Raw genomic sequence first — 19523 nt, 5'->3', positions numbered from 1 at the left:
TAAAACAATATATAATTCATATACAGTATTATTTTAAAGTTTAAATATGAAAACTAGGATTAGAGTTTTAAACTTTATTTACAATAAATCATTAATCAAATATTGCAATTAAATAAAAAAATGGTAACAAAAAATGTACAAATGTATTTGTTAAAGGGATTTTCGGGCTAAGCTCGAAAAATCCTATAGCCCAAACGGGTCAAACCCAAAAAGCCCAATTTTTTATAAACATATATATTTAAGCCTGAGCCCGATATTTTCAGGACTGACCGAGTCAGCCCGCTTGTTTTGGCCCTAATTCATATGCCTAATTGAAAGTCTGATGGACTATCCAAAAACAAGTCCCAACATACTTGGTGGACACCATTTTCGTCCACCGCATCCTATGATGAAGAAGAAGATCTCTTAATAGAGAAATAATGTTTAACATGTAATAAATTGATCATTATAATTCTAATGCGAAAAATTATTGGGTTCATCCTTATGAGTGTCGTGAACCTCTCTTATTCACCTTTTTAATAGTCGATTAAAATTTACCATATAATGAGGTTATATTTAATAATATATCAAAATTAAAAACAAAACAATAAATATAATTAAGGAAACAAAATGTGGATGACATTTTATTAATGAGTTTAAATATTAGTTTGAATAAGAGTTTAGTTTAGTTTTTACAATTAAACATATATATATCGGTTTTGGTTTTTATATTAGTTAACTAACTAGCGATCTCATATTCACTAACAACCAGTACCAACAGCGGAAAATGTCAAACATTAAACCAGCAAACATTCAAAAAAAAATTCAATAAATAAATAGCTATTTATCCAATAAGATCAAAAAATAATAAACCAACATCCTAACATCATTCTAATGATCCACTCTAGCAACCTAACAGAAGTCACCATAAGTCATTTGAAAGAAATAGTATGAAAATGCAAGAATGTCATGCATACCATTACCATACAACAGACACATCAAGTGCACTGGACTAAACATAGAATTGTGATCTACAGCTACTATATACCGATGCAAATAAACATATGGAATTTGACATATACTAAACATATAATTGAAATATAGATCACAATATATATACAATAGAACCTCTATAAATTAATACTAGCTATAAATTAATAGATTCTTTCAGTCCCGAGTTGGAACAGTGTAAAAACTGACATATTTCGATAAAATAATAAAATAATAATTTTTTTTGAAAATACTAGATAAAAATATGGTCCCATCAATATCATAAATTAATAATCAAATAAACTAATATATATATATATATATATATATATATCTAAAAAATATAGTGAAATATGACTCTATTGTTGTTTGACTATTATTTAATTTACATTCTTGTTAGAACTCATTTCTAATCTTTTCATTATTGTATTCTCAAATTGCATCCAAAAATTATGAAAAGTCTTAGATTTGATCATTGCTTTTAGTAACTGGTTCTAAAGGTATCACAATATCTTCTTCGACTTCATCATTACTATGAAGGATAATACTAGCAATTTCTTCTAAATTCTAAACTTCTAACATTTATCATTTTTACCTAGATAATCTACTACACAGTTGACATTTATCCTATTACGATACCAAATATTATAAATTTTAAAAAATCTTTTAAAATGTAAATAATAACAAAAGTTTCTTATTTTATAATAGAAAACATTTCAAAATTATGAAAATGAGAAAATTTCTTCATAAATTAATAAAAATTTAAAATTTTATTAATTTATCAATAAATAAATAAGAATTAATTTATCGATAAATTAAAACCTCTATAAATTAATAAAAAATGTCATTGTCTCGACCTTATTAATTTATAAAAGTTTTACTGTAGCTGCACATTGTGAACTTAAGGAAGTTGCATTCTTAAAATACACTGATAAAATTGTTGCATAGAAACATAATTCATATCACACTACTTAACTCAAACATCATTTGTGAAGAAACTATACTTACATAAGTGAAATGGATCATTTTTGTTTATAATTATATTTTTACATTTATGCTTGCATTTAGCTATTGTAAAATAAATAAATAAAAAAAATTGGCTATATAAACGAAAATCTGTTTTATAGTTCTCTGTACCTTTGGTCGGCGCCGTGTGCATGGTTGTAAACTTGTAAACGGCAAAGATGTTTTTAATCGTGCATCACACTATTAGAATCCCCCAACCATGACTATCCAATTAGTCACCTTTCAAGATAATATTTTTTTTAAGTTCTCTTGAAATTTTGTGTACCTTAATAGTTTCCTATAAAAATCCATTTGATGAAATTGTTCTCAACATCCCACTTCAAATATCAAGAACACAATTTACGAACTAACTAAAAGGCTATCTGCAATGGCGATCACAAGCACCTCCTTCGCCATTTGCCTCCTCCTCTCTTTGGCCACCATTGCCACTGCTGATTACGATGCACCCTCATCTCCTAAACCCACACTCCCACCTCCAGTTTACACTCCATCGGTTCACAAACCTCGTGTTTACACACCACCTGCCCAAAAGCCAACTCTCCCACCTCCGGTTTCCACTAAGCCAACTCTCCCACCTCCGGCTTACACTCCACCGGTTTACACTAAACCAACTCTCCCACCTCCGGTTTACACCATGCCGGTCTACAAACCTACACTCTCACCTCCAGTATATACTAAGCCAACTCTCCCATCTCCGCTTTACACTCCACCGGTCTACAAAAAGTCTCCAAGCTATTCTCCTCCACGTCCATATGTACCAATACCAACCTACACTCCACCCACCAAGCCATACGTCCCAGAGATCATTAAAGCCGTTGATGGCATCATCTTATGCAAAAACAGCTACGAAACCTACCCTATTCAAGGTATAAAATACTTTAAAAATATCTTTTATAAAAAACAATTCTTTTTTATAACTTTTGACTATGTGTGTATGCATAAACCATCCTTCCTAAAAAGATTTGACCCTAAGGCATAACAGAACTTTTAAGTTACTAATTAGAAACGTTGGTTGATTAAATTTCATGTAGGAGCAAAGGCAAAGATTGTGTGTTCCGAGATGGGATCATACGGGAAAAGCAAGAACGAGGTTGTGATCTATAGCAATCCAACTGATTCTAAGGGATACTTCCACGTGGCGTTAACCCACAACAAGAACCTATCTCACTGCCGTGTCAAGCTCTACACATCTCCTATCGAGACTTGCAAAAACCCAACCAATGTCAACAAGGGCCTCACCGGAGTTCCTTTGTCGATGTACTCCGACAAGAACTTCAAGCTCTTTAACGTTGGTCCTTTCTACTTCACCGGTCCCAAGACTGCTCCCACCACTCCCAAATACTGATCGTCATCACATTACTATGAAGTTGATGAACTTGCATGGCGTATGAGGTCTCTTTAATTAATTTATTATTTGAAAATCCTTTTTCTCTTGGAAACGTTCTTATTTGTTTGTTCCAGTATCATTTGATTCATTGCACAGCCAATGCATTATATATTTCTATTTCATATAATAAAATTGTAAGAACAACAATCTCAAATTTATATATGAAAAATTCAATATTAATATGTATTTTATTTTTGTTAAGCTATATTTGTACAATTTATTATTGTTGATGGTCATTGCGTCAACGTCTTGTTTATCTTTAAAACCCAAACAAACAATATTTTAGCAGCTAGTCTCATGCTCCTGTCAAGTTTTATATATATCATGAACCGAGCAGCAAGTAACGCTTGAAACAAAAACCCATCAAAAATAAATTTAGTAGGAATATATTCTACATAAAGCCAATACATAAATTGAAAGATTGATCAATAAACAATGATCCTTCTCAAATAACACCAACTAAATCTAGAGCTACACGAAGAAGAAGTAATCAGTAGACATAAGATTATTCGAAAATCATATTCCTATTTAATTTATGAGGAATATGAAAAGCAGAGTCACGAAACATATAGCTTGCGTACCCGCTGATAATTTAGTTTTTTTTTTCAAAATAATGTCGTTTCCTTTACAAATGGGGATAAAAAAGTATCCTTGAAAACTTAAAGTTCTGAAAATCATAGAGCCGAGAAGTAAACAAAAAAAGTTTTCTTGACCCACATCTGAATTAATGACTGAAAACTGCAATTTGCTGGTAGGCTTATCCACAAGACCACAACCAATTCTAATCCATTCTTCTTGAAACCGTAAAAAACAGATATCTAAATTTGATTTATGAAAAGATGATGATGCAACTGAAATTTAAAAGAAGAAAAGTCATATGAAAAACCTAAATTTGCTTATAACACTTGAATATGCCGTGAAGTAGTCAACACTTAGCTTGGGCGCTTCAGCAAGTCCTCTCTTTGAAGACACATGCCCAACCATCTCTTACAAAATTCAAAGATCACATTGACTTTTGTATTCAAACGTACGCTTTTTCTCTTCAAGCGTTACTAAAGATACGAAGATACGATGGTTGCAATCTTTTATTTAGTCCCATAGCTCTTTAGCGATTGTTGTTCTTTAGCGTTTGATCAAATTTTTCTAGTTTTTTTATCAGCTTTCTTTTCCACCATTTAGCTACATTAGTTGTAAAACGTTTATTTTACTTTTAAATATAATTTAACATTAAATTCGAAAAAGAATGCGAAAAAATGGTAAGTAATTGCTGAAACTTTATTGTTTCTAATGCAGGTGGACTTACGAAAAATAGAGCATTATTATTACAGAAAGGTGGTGAGTAATTGTATAAAACTGATGTTTCACAATTTGAACAAATAGGTAGGATGCATGTTTGTGCAATTTGAGAGAGAGAGTTAAAAGAAAAACCTTACTTTATTATATAAAATATAGTTTTCAATCATATATTGAGACAAGCCTGATGGTATTTTGTGTCTTCATCATCCAACAACTTCGGTGGCTTCAACAGCGAGATAAAGGAGCTTCTCCATATGCAATGTCATCTCCATGAGACTTTGAAGTCGGGTCTTCGTTTTTCCCGATCAAATTATTTACTCTGGTTGTTTGGTCGAAACAAATCATAGCTTCATAGTTGGCAGCCGTTGGAGATTCTTCGAGTTCTAATGAAGCAGTATCCTTTGAGAGACATTACAATTGAAAAGTATGCATCTTGGCACTCCTTGAACTGTTCCTTTAGAGCCGGTACCTTTTATGCTGCTCTATCAGCAGATTCCATCAACAACTTGGCATATGGTACGCCAATACCGCAGATCACGACTCTTGCAAGTGGGATCTATAGATGAAAAGATTGTTAAATATACAATGTGCCATAAATATTTCTACATATTTGACAGACGCAAACATAATTGCATTTGTGATGATCACAGTATAGATATTTTGTTTGCTAAGTTGTGAAGAGTATTTCCACAACTTTTTTTTATTAATTCACCACATTCATCATTTAAAGTTTTGATTTTGCTATATCCTATATGCATGTTTAGATATAGTTGATATATAACACATACACATTCAAAATTACAATTCACAACCCTTACATGTAAAGCATGATAAAACATAAAATCAAAATATGCAATTCAAAAAGTAAATATTTGATAAAAACATAAACACAAAAAAACTAATATGTTGGGTTAGATATTAGTACCAAGTCAGTGGCGGAAACCGTAAGCGGAAAAGCCATCAACTTTTGCAAACAAAAGGCTTTGTCTTTGATATATTCCATTTGGCATAATATATCGATTGTATTTTGTTGAGTTCAGGGCTGGAGCTGAAACTACAATAAATTGTAGCTAAACTACGACTGAAACGACGAAAAAACAATGAGATGAAGAAAAACATTCCCTCTAGCGCTATAGTAGTCAAATTGTGAATTTGATGTTTTGCATTTACTTTATAAGTACTTGTCGAAGGTGTTGGAGAAAAAGGCAAACAACTGGATTGATTTATAGTTTTTTAGAGCATTTGTCTTTTTTAAGGAAACGGGCAGCAAAGATGAAACCACCCAAACCGTTTTTTTTTATAATAAATATTCATAATAATAATAAATAGACTACAACTAGTGGTTTCATACCCACTAACCACAATCACAATCAACAGCAGAATAACAAATACCAATATCTAATAATAGTTAAATAACCAATATTTCAAATATAACCAATAACCAATAACCAAACAACAGGGAATAGAACCAGCAACCTAGCAATGTTTCTAATGACCCAACTCTAGCAACCTAGCAATGCCAGACAACAACCAATCGGGTCCCTAGAACATCCTCTTCTTCATCGCCTTGATTCTACGATCACACTTTGCCTTTACCTGCACCACAAACACAGATTGAAATGCATGAGTATTTGATAAACACTCAGTGAGGCAATCCTTTCATCTACTGGGCTATACACACAAGCACCAGTGATTCCAATGTTCCAAACAAACAACAAACAAAACATACAAACCAGGAAAAACAAACATCATCTCGCTGGAAAGGAGGTGTTGACCGACACCAGCCAAATGTCGACCGACACTGGCCTTGGTTTCAACCGACCCCACAATGTCGATCGATGCCGTTTTGCTGGTGTTGATCGACACTCCCTCTGCAACCGCGATCCACTCGAAGCCGAGAGTCGAATCTCGCTCCCAACCTCCTCCACATCGCCCAATACTCAAAACCCAAGCCATATACGTCCATAGAAACCTGTAGCAACCAATCCCAGCAAGAAAAACACACAAAAGAACCACAAACAAGCAAGAACAAGGAAATCAAATGCTTAGATTAGCCATGGTCATGCACTCACCTCTTTGCAGGAAGTTCCTGAACCACAACAACGAATCCAACCCTCCTAGCAAGCCTTTAACTCATTCCTAGACTTGGATCTCTCAAGAAACAGCAAGGAATTTCACCAATCTCTCTCAAAAGCTCAAGAACAATGCTCTTCTCCCTTTTCTCTCAAAAAAAACAAAGCGGCGACAACATAAACTTCTAAAACCCTTCTTGCGTCGACAAACACTTAAGTAACCCGGTTCAATGGTTTCCCAAAACCAAACCGAACCAAATCGATCAAAAACTCAATCTGGTCGAACCAGAAAAACATTGGTGTCGACCGACACCACCATGGGTGTCGATCGACACCCACCCCCAAAACGCAGAGTTTTGGTTCGCGGGTGTTACAAAAGACTTCCCATGATTTATTGAAATAGACTAAGGTTGTTACAAAAGGCAGAGTTTTCGTTTTGTTTGAATGTGATAGTAGAATCTAAAGTTTGCAGAGTTCCTTCTTCTTCTTGTTGTGCATAGTGGGTGATAGCTTTCTCGTTTTTCGTCGGTTTCGTTTTTGAGATTGGTGTTTCTTCGAGAAGTTAAGCCTCACTCCTCGCGTTTTGAAGACTTTTAGTTTGACGTTCATGGGCGTATCAATGTCATTGTCGCTTCCGGAAATGAGTGGCCTTGCTTGCCATGTTATGAAGTCCTTGGTTCTTGGTTACGAGAAATTGGCTCTTATCGTGTTAGGAGGTGGTTGATGTTATTCTTGAGTTGGTCGTGGGCATCTTTGGTAAATCTCATCCGTTTGTGCGTTAAAAGAAGAGATTCTTTGCTCTCTTGGTTCTATTGTTTCCTTTGAGGTTTTTTGGCCAGTTGCTTGTGTTTTTAGATTAAGGTTGTTGTCTCCTTTCCTTTTTGTTATCAAATGCTGCTGTTATGTATAATTTACATAATTTCCGGGGAATCTTGTTTTCCTCCGGCCTTTGTCTCTGGGAACATTTTTGTAGTTCGCCAACTTAAACGTCACATCTTTTGGGTGTAGTATTCTACCTTGTATCCTAGCTTGGTTGAACCAAGTTTATCGATAACATCAATTGACAAAAAAAAAAAAAAAAACAAATTTGGGCAAGAACAACTATAACCCCACAATTGCAAAGACTAGGAACAAAATTTAAGCTTAAGGCAACAGAACAGAAGGAATCAAAAAGTTGTTCCTCTGTTTGTGTCACGTCATCATCTTTAAACACGCTCCTTGAGTGATGTTTCTCTTTATCACTTTTGCAGTAAAGTCTGCCCTTGTATTATAATCATCTTTCTCTCTCACACTCACCCCCAAGCTTTCTCCTTTTTTTCTTTCTAATGGCGATTATCACAGAAGAAGAAGAAGAAGAAGATACAAAAACTCTAATTCCACCGAAAGACTCTGACTTTTCGAAATCTGAATCGACTGTGAAGAAGAAGAACCCTAAACCCCAATCTCAAAACCCTTTCCCATTTTGGTTCTACTTTACACTCATCTTCTCACTCGCCACTATCATCTTCACATCTCTCTCTCTGTTCTCATCTCACAACGATCCAAGATCTTGGTTTCTCTCACTCCCACCAGCTCTTCGCCAACATTACTCAGATGGACGAACAATCAAAGTCCAAGTAAACCCAGACGAGTCACCAATCGAAGTCTTTGTATCTGAATCAGGTTCGGTTCATACAGAGAACGTTGTAATCGTTCATGGGTTAGGTCTTAGTTCGTTTGCTTTTAAGGAAGTGATTCAGTCTCTTGGATCAAAAGGGGTTCATGGCGTTGCTGTTGATTTGCCTGGGAATGGTTTCTCTGATAAGTCAATGGTAGTGATAGGTGGAGGAGATAGAGAGATTGGGTTTGTGGCTAGAGTTAAGGAAGTTTATGGTTTGATTCAAGAGAAAGGTGTGTTTTGGGCGTTTGATCAGATGGTTGAAACTGGAGATTTGCCTTATGAGGAGATTATCAAGCTTCAAAATTCGAAAAGGAGAAGCTTGAAAGCTATTGAATTAGGGAGTGAAGAAACAGCTAGAGTTTTAGGTCAAGTCATTGATACTTTGGGTTTAGCTCCTATGCATTTGGTTCTTCATGATTCAGCTTTAGGGTTGGCTTCTAATTGGGTTTCTGAGAATTACCAGAGTGTTCGAAGTTTAACTCTTATTGACTCTAGTATCAGTCCAGCTTTGCCGTTGTGGATTTTGAATGTACCAGGGGTTCGAGAGGTTTTGTTAGGGTTTTCGTTTGGTTTTCAGAAGCTAGTGAGTTTCAGGTGCTCAAAGGAGATGACTTTATCGCAAGTTGAAGCTCATAGGATACTTTTGAAGGGAAGGAATGGGAGGGAAGCTGTTGTTGCTTCGTTAAAGAAGTTGAACCATAGCTTTGACATTGGACAATGGGGAAATTCAGATGGGATTAGTGGTATCCCGATGCAAGTGATTTGGTCTAGAGAAGGGTCTAAAGAATGGAGCGAGGAGGGCCAATGTGTAGCTAAGTCTCTTCCAAAAGCAAAGTTTTTCACACACTCAGGGAGCCGGTGGCCTCAGGTTAGAGATTCTTTGGACTTTTAAAGTTAGTTCAGCTTTTTTGAATTTGTCAAAGCTGAAGGTTTTGTGTTTATACTAAAATAAAAAGTTCTACCGAATCAATCTCTAGTATTTAAATGAGTAAGGTTATAACCATATCCAGTTTCAAAATTTAGAGTGTCGTAATCAACTATAGTTGAGATTGTTCAAATCTGAATGTTCTCTTGGTCTTGTACATACTTCTTTTTACCAGTAGTTTGGATCTTTACCATCCTGCTCTCTAGTCCGATAGTAGCAGAGCATCTTTAGCTCTATAGCCTGTCTTTTAGTGTTGCTTGACTTGTTTGAAGAACACAAACTTGTGAGTTTTACGTTCATCCAATACACTGGTTGAATTTTTTAGTTATAAAATAAAAATGGCACATTAATCTGAAATTGCGACGTTTTCGATTAGATGTAGAGTTCTTACTGGCACTTGTATCACTGAAGGGTGTATATCTGAGAGTATTCACACAAACTCAATATTGGTTTCCGTAGTGATTTTTTCGAGTTTGAGTCCTTAAAACTTGTGGTCACTTGGATGATGCAGGAAAGCAAATCCGTCGAGCTTGCAGATTACATTTCTGAATTTGTCTCTCAGCTCCCAAGATCCACCAGAAGGGTTACTGAAGAACCTATCCCGGAGAAAGTACAGAAACTGTTAGAAGAAGCAAAGGCTGGTGGTGACCATGACCATCATCATGGCCACGGGCATGCCCATGCTGGTTACACGGATGCTTACGGTCTTGGTGAAGAAATGACTACTTGATAAGTTGATATGCCTTTTGGAGTTCTTGTTGCTTGTTATTATTATACCATGTAAACTTTTAAGACTATTGAGATGTTTTTTTTTGTTATTGGTTTAAATACTACAAGATATGAATCTGTGTGTTTTTTTGTAAGTCAACAAATTTCAATAGAAATTTTCTCTTACATTTTTTTTACTTCTAGAGTTCTTATGTCTATGGGTCGGTTCCGATTAGTGAGTCCTTAAACATATAAAACACAAACAAACCAAATTAGGAACGATCGCCCGCAACGTGTATATGTTATTTGGTTATGGTGCACAAACTAGTTGTCGATGTTTTGGCCTATTTCTACCTTATCGGCCATATTAATTACTATACATCTTATTATTAAATGCCTATGTACGTTTTCATTTCATGTTGATGCTTTGGCGTTACAATCAACTAATAAATAATCTTAATTCTGAATGAAATTATGAAAATCATCATCTACTGTGTTCTCGAGGCTTGTGTCAGAATATTTTGGCCTTCGATAGTGGTGGATTCAACATTAGTGATTTACATTACCTTAATATTTTACCAAATTAATTAAAGGTTATAATGATTTACATTACCTTAATATTTTACCAAATTAATTAAAGGTTATAATTTGTGAGAAGCGATGTGAGCACAACACGTAACCGCAATTAACTAATACTTCCTCTGTCTCACAAAGATTGATGTTTTGACACTTTCACACATATTAAGAAAATTTTTAGTTTTTATTTATAAATTAATTTATAATTACTTTTTGGTACAAAGACAAAATATAAACCAATAACAATTCAAAAAATTTAAATATTTTCAATGATTACTTCTTGAAGTTTACAAAACATCAATCTTGGTGGGACAAAAAAATATCCCAAAACATCAATCTTTGTGAGATAGAGGGAGTATTGTTTATCAAATAATTGACATTGGATTTAATAGTAATAATAATAATAATTAATAACAATAAAACTCAACTTTTCTATTTATATAAATTATCATATCTAAACCTTTTTATCATATTTAAACTTTAATATTTTGCTGAACTGTTTGATTTCTTACTATAATTATAGTACCTACTAATATTTATATTTACAGTACGTACTAATATTTTGTTGCGTTAATTTTTTAATATTTTGTTGCCTTAACTACTTAGTACGTACTATAAATACAATTTTTTCTACATCAAAAAATTTTCAAATAATTTTCCAAGGATCTTTTTTATTAAGTTACCGTTTGTACGTGACACATGTATAATATATTGGTTCATGAGAGGCTATAAATTGGAGAACAATATTACCATCATAAAACATCTTTCTTGGTCGAAGTCCCTTAGCAAATTTTTATTCATTTTGATTATTCCTCCAAATGTTCAAACCCGATTATAAACTTATAGTATCTACAAGGATGAAGTTGGTGGTTTTCTTCTCGCTCGTGCTCATGTTTTCATTGTGTTCTTCGGGTAAATCACAAGTTAAATTAATAAAATCGCTAATGAATTATATAACACATTGGTTAAGTTTAAAGAATAACAGTTTAGAAATGTCAAAAGTTGTTATTTGATTTTCAAAAAATATTTGTTTACATAGTGGTAACTGGTAAGGATTAATAGCCAAGACATAGTCTTATTCTTACGAATTTCACACCTAATGACCTGAAGTTTAATATTCTTTATGATAAGATGTTTTAGCCAAAAGAAAAGTATTTTATTTTAGTGATCTTCAACATTTTTTATGCAAAAGTAATGAATTATTTCTATTTTATAAATTGTATATTTCAGTTTATTTTTTCATTGGTTAAATAATGTTTATATAGATAATAAATTATGTTTTTTTAAAAATGAATTCTTTACACGTGTATATATGAAAATCTTAAACATTAGATATAAAATGATATAAAGGGGAGCAATATGTTTCTCTTTTGTCATAACGGATCTACGTTAGGAATTTAAGAAATTTTCAATTGATTACTAATTAGTAATTTCACCTGGCTCATTTCGAAAAAGTGCCCCATATAATATCATAGTGTCTACAAGTTTTTCAGTTTATTATTACACCTCTTATTAATAAAACCAATGTTTAAGAATACATATTGTATATTTTGTTCCTTAGGGTTTAAAACAGATTATGGTGTTACTGTCACTTCTAGTTCTATCTATCAACATTCCTCAGACAAGGTAAGCAATACAATAAAACTCGTTTTTACTTTCCATATATATCGGCTAATCATAATTATTGTTGTCATTTAATATTATTATTATTGTTATTATTAATAAACTACAGGTTGAAGAGAGTAGTAGTGAGAGCCTAATGGACTATCCAAAAACAGGTCCTAACACACCAGGTGGAAGCCGTTTTCGTCCACCACATCCTATGATGATGAAGAAAAAGATTTCCTCGTATAAAAATAAAGTTTAACTGTAATTGATCGTTATAATTGTAGTGCGAAAAATCCTTGGGTTTAGGGGTTGGGAACCTTCTCATTCACTCTTTTTTAACAGTCAATCAAAATTTGCCATATAATATTATATTTAAAAATAAATCAATTTTTTTAAAAAAATTAACTAAAGAAACAAGATCAGTAGACTTTTTATTAATGCGTTTAAATATTAGTTTGAATAAAAGTTTGAGTTTTGTTTTTACAATTTAACAAATATATATATATATATATATATATATATATATATCGGTTTAGGTTTTTAAAAAAGTATTTAGGATTTAATTTTTTTACAATATTTTTTTTAACGTCGATTTTGGTTTACAAAGAAAACTAGGTTTTAGACTGTACAATTAAAAGAAATTATATGTCGGTTTAGGTTTACAAAAAAATAGTTAGAGTATAGATTTTATAATTCAAAAAATCATATGTTGGTGTAGATTTACAAAAGTGTTAATAAGTAGGTTTACATTTTACAATTAAAAAGTTATATCAGTTTGGGGTTACAAAAGAGTGGTTAGAATTTATATTTTATAATGAAATAAAATTATATTTCAGTTTATAAATGAATGGTTAAGGTTTAGATTTTATAATTAAAATAATATAACTAATGTTAGGGCTTATAAATTTAAAATTAATATTTTGGTTTTTGTTTATTTATTTATTAAACTATAGTATGTTGATTTAATTCAATTGCTTTAATTATTTAGATAGTAGTAATTATTTTATCTTATTTACATATATTACATTGCAAATTGTGATTGACTAATAAATAAAGGAAGAATGAAAGAAGTTCACCCTTAGGTGAATCCAAGAATTTTCCAATTTTTTGCAAAACATCACTAAACATAAGATAATTATGATTTGTTGAAATCTTATAAATTCTTATATTAAAATAAAAATGAATAATAAAATTGAAATTCACTGAGTCTCGGTCTAAATCCTTAAGCTAAGATCAACATCACTCGAGCACCATATTTTCTAAAACTTACCTGCATGGGATCAGAACTTATGTGAGCGAAAAATCGTTTAGCAAGACTACAAACCCGACGAAAGAGTATCAACACAGTCATCTGATCCCTCACAGAAACATGTTTATGGTAGTTTGCACTAACTGCCATATATTCTAAATTAATTACTTATAAATAAATTAGATCACATCAGAAGCTATACTATCATAACTATATTATTAAAACATAACGACCAAATTGCAGTAAAAGTCTTTCTCTCTCTTCAAAAAGGGCTATCGAAGAGGGGAAACATAAATTCGTTGTCCTAGCCGTCGCCTGGTCTCACGCTACCGGCGAGAAATTCCTCTTTCCCCTTCCTCTTCCTTTCTTTTTTCCCTGTTGAAGCATTGATTGCGAACCCAGATCCCCCAGATCCAGATCTAGTTTCTGCCGGTGAAAAATTTCCAATTCCCATTTCAGCCCAGGCTCAGATTACTAAAATATCTCCAGATTTAGCTATGGGATTCGAGAGTTCCTCTTCCTCCCAAGTCAAAAAGATTGATTCGGATATTGCTCCAACTCTCGCGGGGCCTGGCCCAATTGTTCACACAAGTTTTGTTCCATCACTTACTCCACAAGTAGAGGTGAAATCACCACCGATAATTGATGACACACAGCTACAATGGGCTGAACGGTTCAAATCCACTCTACGAAACTTAAGCAAAGCCACTCAACCTACCTTCACAGAAGACGGTACACCGCGTGTTCGTTCTCCAGCTTCAGTCGTGCTCAAAGCTTCGGGCACATGGAGGGAACATATAGTGGCTCACATTTATTGCAACCCTCCACTGGTCAAAAAAATCTTTGTAGATCTAAACCCAATTTGGGGGAGAGAAGGTCGCATAAGTATTCGATGCTTACTGTAACACGCCGACCACCACCTCTTAGTGGGCTCCATGTCCAATCCTAGTCCATGGGCCCAACTTTCTTACTGGGTCTCACGTCCTCTCACTAGGGTCGTGACCCCATCTATATCCGACATAGGTTTGCTACGTTCGGGAGGCTTTAAAGACTTGTTACCGCCCCTACAAGTCACCACATAATCTTTCCCTGTGTTTTGTCCTCACTCGTACAGTTCCAACAGTCACTTCCCGGAAGGTCACCCATCCTGAGACTACTGCAGCATAAGCACACTTTACTGTGGAGTTTTCTCAGGACTCTTGACCGAAAAGATAAGTGCACTTTGGTGACATAGGTGGTCAAATCAATTCTTTTAAATCTCTATGCAAGTCCCTGAAACTGAAGTGTCACATTTACCAAACAGGATAATACTTATCAACATTCCATTTGAATCTATTCGAAAATGGGTTTTCAAGGTTGGGTGTTGGCAAGCTGGTAACTGTCTCTTCACGGTGACAGCTCGGTCTCCAACAACAACCCTTTGCCCAGTCAAGCTAGTGTCATTGCCAATTTGGGTTATACTTAAGGTTGTCCCTCCTCATCTCTACTCATTATCGGGTCTAAGTACGATTATTTCAGGCATAGGTAAACCATTTTATACAGAGAAACACCAATTACCGCCTTTAGCTGTTGATACCAGAATTAAGGTTAAAATCATACTAAAAAGGTCCTTCCTCAATCAGTGTTGGTAGAAGACGATGATGGGAATGAGGTCAGAATTTGGGTCGAATACCCTCGTCTTCCACCAAAATGCGACTACTGTGGTGAGTTCGGGCACCTTTATCATTGATGTCCTGTGGCTCCATCCATCTCTCCCAACTGGTCAAACCCAATCTCAGTTGATCCATCAATCAAACCAACTAATGAATTAGTAGCTTCTAGACAACAGAGAGGAGCTTCGTCTTCAATTGTTCCATCTATACTGGTGATTGTTCCCACTCCCAAGGCAACTCATCAATACCTCGACTCCCCAGCCATTGATCCCATGATTGACTGGACGGTAGTTACACGGCATTCTCGTTCTCCAAAGAAGATGGACTCTAACTTAAATGGAGTGAAGGACAATACATATGTATTGGATACTCGTAGTGCTGGTAATGTTGATGCTTGAAGTAACTCGTGCAAGGGGGATGTTCAGCAGACTATGAGGAAGTCCAATACCAAGCATTAGAATTCAGGTTCTGTGACAAAGTCTGGAGTGGAAGGGGGTAGTAAGGATTCGACCTCAAGGGCTCAAATTGCTATTGGCCTGACTCTTTCTTCAATTGATAAAAGAACTAGGAAAGATCCTCCCAAGCAAGCAAATATTGGGAAGAATGTAGGAAGCTCAGTGGACGACAGCCTACCAAGGGTTGTCCCCATCATAAAGCTTGAAAGCTTTTCTTTCAGCATCTTTTCTCCATCATTGAGCTTTCAACATCTTTTATCCACCCATCAATGATGATGAAATTTTTTTTTCATAATATAAGGGGGCTTAACAGAACCTCTAGACAACATCAACTTAAGAGTTGGGTTCTGTCTCTAAGACCTCTTATAGGATGCATTTTGGAAACTCGGTTCCAGGAAGAAAATGGGGATCCTATTTTGGCAAACAACTTTCCAGGATGGCGGTATGTAAACAACTACTCATATACTGCATCTAATGGTAGAATTTGGGTCGTTTGGTACCCTACTTTGAAGGTTTTCATACACAAGAAGTCGGATCGGGTTATTACTTGTGGAGTATTTGATACCTCTACAACTCAATCCTACTCGGTATCATTTGTTTATGTGAGGAACTGTATGGTAGCTAGGCGTAAGCTTTGGTCTGACTTGGAGGAGATATATCAATAGGGTAGCCAACAGAACCACCCATGGTTGATACTTGGTGACTTCAATCAAATCCTAAGAGCACAAGACCATTACTCCCTCCATCCTTACCCATTTTCGTTGACTGGAATGGCGGAATTTCAGGTCTGCATTGACAACCACAAACTAATGGAGATGGCTGGAAGTGGATCAAACCATACTTGGTATAACAACCAGGAGGCCAATCCCATAACCAGGAAGCTGGATAGGTGTCTCATAAACGAAGCATGGTTTAATTTGTATCCCCACTCCAATGCATTATTCGATGCTCCATGCCGCTCTGATCACACTCGTATATTGGTCTCGATGTCAATCGATAGAGAGACCCGGAAAGTGCCTTTCAAATTCTACAATTTATTCACAAGTCAACCGGATTTTCCTACTATTCTCCAGAACGCGTGGAACGGTCATGATCACAGTGTCTCAACTATATTTCGACTTTGTCAGAAGCTCAAGGGAGTTAAGATGGGTTGCAAGGAACTCAATAGGACATGCTTCAGCAACATACAAGCTCGTAATGGAAAAGCTTAAGAAGCGCTAATGAGAATCCAATCTCAAATTCTTACCAATCCTTCTCAGTTATTGTTTCAAGAGGAGAAGCAGGTAAAACAGAAGTGGTTATTCTTATCTTATGTTGAGGTATCCTTTCTTAAGAAGAAGTCAAGGATCATATGGTACACTAAAGGGGACTCCAATTCTAGATTCTTCCACAATTCTGTCAAAGCTCACCAGGTCAGGAACAAGATTGTCACCCTTCTTAATGATCACGGGGAAATGATCTCATAAAAGACTCAGCTCAAACACCTAATAATTGTCTATTATCAGAAGCTTCTGGGTACCACGAACACCTCAGTGCAACCAATGACAATTGAGGAAATAAGGAATTTATCTCACTTCCGGTGTAGTGCCAAGTTAGCAGCCATACTCCAGGCGATTCCTTCACCAGAAGAGGTAACTTCTAGTATGTTCTCTCTCCTGAGAAACAGGACAGCCTGACCTGATGGCTTCACCGCAGATTTCTTCATCCATAACTAGGGAACAGTGAGACCAATTGTGATAGAAGAAGTCACATATTTCTTTCATATTGGGAAGCTCATTAAGCAAGTGAATGCAACGATAATTGCTCTCATACAGAAGACAACAGTCTCTGAAAAGTTAGGTCAATTCAGGCATGTTTCTTGCTGCAACACCATCTATAAGGTAATCTCAATGATTTTGTCAAAGTGATTAAAGTTGTTTAAAAACTTGGCAGTTCAGAAGAATCAAGTAGCTTTCATTAAAGGAAGATTGCCTTGTGAGAATGTCCTCTTGGCTTCAGAGTTGGTCAATTTTCACAAATTAGGACCAATAACTAGAGGCTGCCTCCAAATTTACATATCTAATGCTTTTGATAACTGCGATATCTTTACCAACATCCTAAAAGCTATTGAACTCCCCTCTAGATTTATCAATTGGTTGGTTACATGCTTCACTACTCCCTCCTTCTCAGTAGCACTAAACGGTGAGCTAATAAGATATTTTCCTAGGAAAAAAGGTTTGCGCCAAGGAGACTTCATATATGCTCCTCTGTTTGCCTTGGTAATAGATATTTTATCGAAGCAGTTGGACTTAGTTGTATCTCCGAAAAGGATTAAACCGAATCCTCTCTGTATTCAGCCTTTGAACACTCATTTAAGCTTTTCAGATGACCTCCTGGTCTTTTTCGAGGGGTCAGAATCATCTCTGGTTGGAATATTGAAAACCTTGGATACTTTCAAACTAGCCTCGGATCTGGGCATCAATCTGGCAAATTCTTCCTATTTCTTAATGGAGATAATAGGAACGTTATCAGATCCTTGGCCTTACGACTCAACTTAAGCCATGGTTCTTTACCTATTAGATATCTCGGGGTTCCACTATTACTCAAAAAATATTAGCTTCAGATTACCAACCGTTAATTGAAAAAGTGACGTCAAGAATGTCCGGTTGGACTCACCACTACCTCTTGTTTGCTGGAAGGCTTCAACTCCTCCAATCTTTGATTAATAGCACAACCAACTTTTGGGCATCAGTTTTCTAACTTCCATCAAAGTTCATAGAAGAACTGGAGATAATTTGCTCTCCCATTTTGTGGAAGGAAGTTGCAGATAGTGCTAGAGGTGCTAAGGTCTCATAGGAAGTTGTTTGTACCCCTAAATCGGCAGGAGGTCTTGGTCTCAGGAGGCTGGCAGACGGGAATAGAACTTTTGGGTTAAAGTTGATCTCTGGCTCCTCCTCTCTCAAGCTGAATCGCTTTGGGTGTCTTGGGTAAAAAATCCCCTTATTAGAGGAAGATGCTTTCTGGAAGCTGAATTTAGAGGAGACTGGTGAAACTGAGGGAATTGGCAAGACCATTTATCCACTCTCACATTGTCTCGGGTGCATATACTCTCTTTTGGCAAGGTAACTGGACAAGGTTAGGTCAATTGATTGAAATTGGCGAGAATGGGCCTCGTGTCTCTGGTAATTGGATTCTCACTACTATGGCGGAAGCTTCAAGAATTGGTGAGTGAATCCTTCCTCGAGGAAGGAATCCTCAGGTACAGCTTCTACGAAGTTGTCTCCAAGATAAAACGACACCTAACTCATCTCTAGGAGAGGACTTCTTCAATTGGAAGCTAACTCCGGATCAATCAAACGAATTATTCTCCTCTCTGCAAACGTGGAAGCATTAACATCCTTTCAGTCCCCAAGTGTAGTGGCATTCACATGTTTGGTTCAAGGAACAAATTCCAAAAATGGCTTTCATGGCATGTGAAGAATATTGAACAGACTCACAACAAGAGACAGAATGAGACGCTGGAATATTCAGGTTCCTAATTCTTGCCTCCTCTGTCTAACCGGGTCTGAATCAAGAGATCACCTTTACTTCCAGTGCTCGTACTCCAAGGTCCTATGGTTTGATTTCTTCGCTCACCTATTGCCTCAGTTGCCAATCTCATTTAGTGGATTTCTATATTGGATTAAACGACCTACCACAAATTGAAAGCTTAATGTGATATGCAAGTTCCTATTTTATGCCCTAATATATTTCATTTGGTCAGAGAGGAATGTAAGAATCCACTCAACAGATTTTTGCTTGACGAATAGACTGAAGAAAGAAATCCAGCTCCTTCTTCAGAAGAAGCTAATTTCTCTTGACAACATGGCAGGCGCTATCACTTCACCTCAGGATAATTTTCTCTACCTTTGGTTTGAAAACTTCCAACCTAAGTAATATCTTATAAAGCTACTTGAGTTTG

The 19523-nt window shown here is 35.5% G+C and overlaps 5 protein-coding genes across 5 annotated transcripts; 4 read left to right on the top strand and 1 right to left on the bottom strand.

The window, feature by feature from the left end:
• The first annotated feature begins 2293 nt into the window (after nucleotides 1-2293).
• On the top strand, nucleotides 2294-3583 carry LOC104758938 (proline-rich protein 1-like). Its single transcript, XM_010481909.2, has 2 exons — nucleotides 2294-2861; nucleotides 3027-3583. Exons 1-2 carry the CDS (start codon nucleotides 2363-2365, stop codon nucleotides 3338-3340), a joined length of 813 nt encoding a protein of 270 aa, XP_010480211.1. The 5' UTR covers nucleotides 2294-2362; the 3' UTR covers nucleotides 3341-3583.
• A 1202-nt stretch (nucleotides 3584-4785) lies between these two features.
• LOC104760067 (uncharacterized) lies at nucleotides 4786-6634 on the bottom strand. Its single transcript, XM_087492601.1, is given in 6 exon segments — nucleotides 4786-4954; nucleotides 4956-5077; nucleotides 5079-5234; nucleotides 5604-5699; nucleotides 5701-5802; nucleotides 6626-6634. Coding segments are annotated over 6 exon segments (558 nt in total). The 3' UTR covers nucleotides 4786-4881.
• Nucleotides 6635-7390: 756 nt separating this feature from the next.
• On the top strand, nucleotides 7391-7510 carry LOC109129994 (uncharacterized). Its single transcript, XM_019239072.2, is given in 1 exon segment — nucleotides 7391-7510. A coding segment is annotated over 1 exon segment (120 nt).
• A 292-nt stretch (nucleotides 7511-7802) lies between these two features.
• LOC104758942 (protein AUXIN RESPONSE 4) lies at nucleotides 7803-10240 on the top strand. Its single transcript, XM_010481911.3, has 2 exons — nucleotides 7803-9278; nucleotides 9847-10240. The coding sequence occupies exons 1-2, from the start codon at nucleotides 8076-8078 to the stop codon at nucleotides 10063-10065; spliced, it is 1422 nt and encodes a 473-aa protein (XP_010480213.1). The 5' UTR covers nucleotides 7803-8075; the 3' UTR covers nucleotides 10066-10240.
• A 6113-nt stretch (nucleotides 10241-16353) lies between these two features.
• LOC104760068 (uncharacterized) lies at nucleotides 16354-16794 on the top strand. Its single transcript, XM_010482917.1, has one exon. It carries the CDS (start codon nucleotides 16354-16356, stop codon nucleotides 16792-16794), a length of 441 nt encoding a protein of 146 aa, XP_010481219.1.
• Nucleotides 16795-19523: the final 2729 nt, after the last annotated feature.

This window comes from Camelina sativa, chromosome 16, assembly GCF_030686135.1.
Source record: "Camelina sativa cultivar CO46 ecotype springtype chromosome 16, ASM3068613v1".
Taxonomy (NCBI): domain Eukaryota; kingdom Viridiplantae; phylum Streptophyta; class Magnoliopsida; order Brassicales; family Brassicaceae; genus Camelina; species Camelina sativa.
The sequence above is the reverse complement of the archived record's forward strand: the minus strand, read 5'-3'. Positions and strand labels throughout refer to the sequence as shown.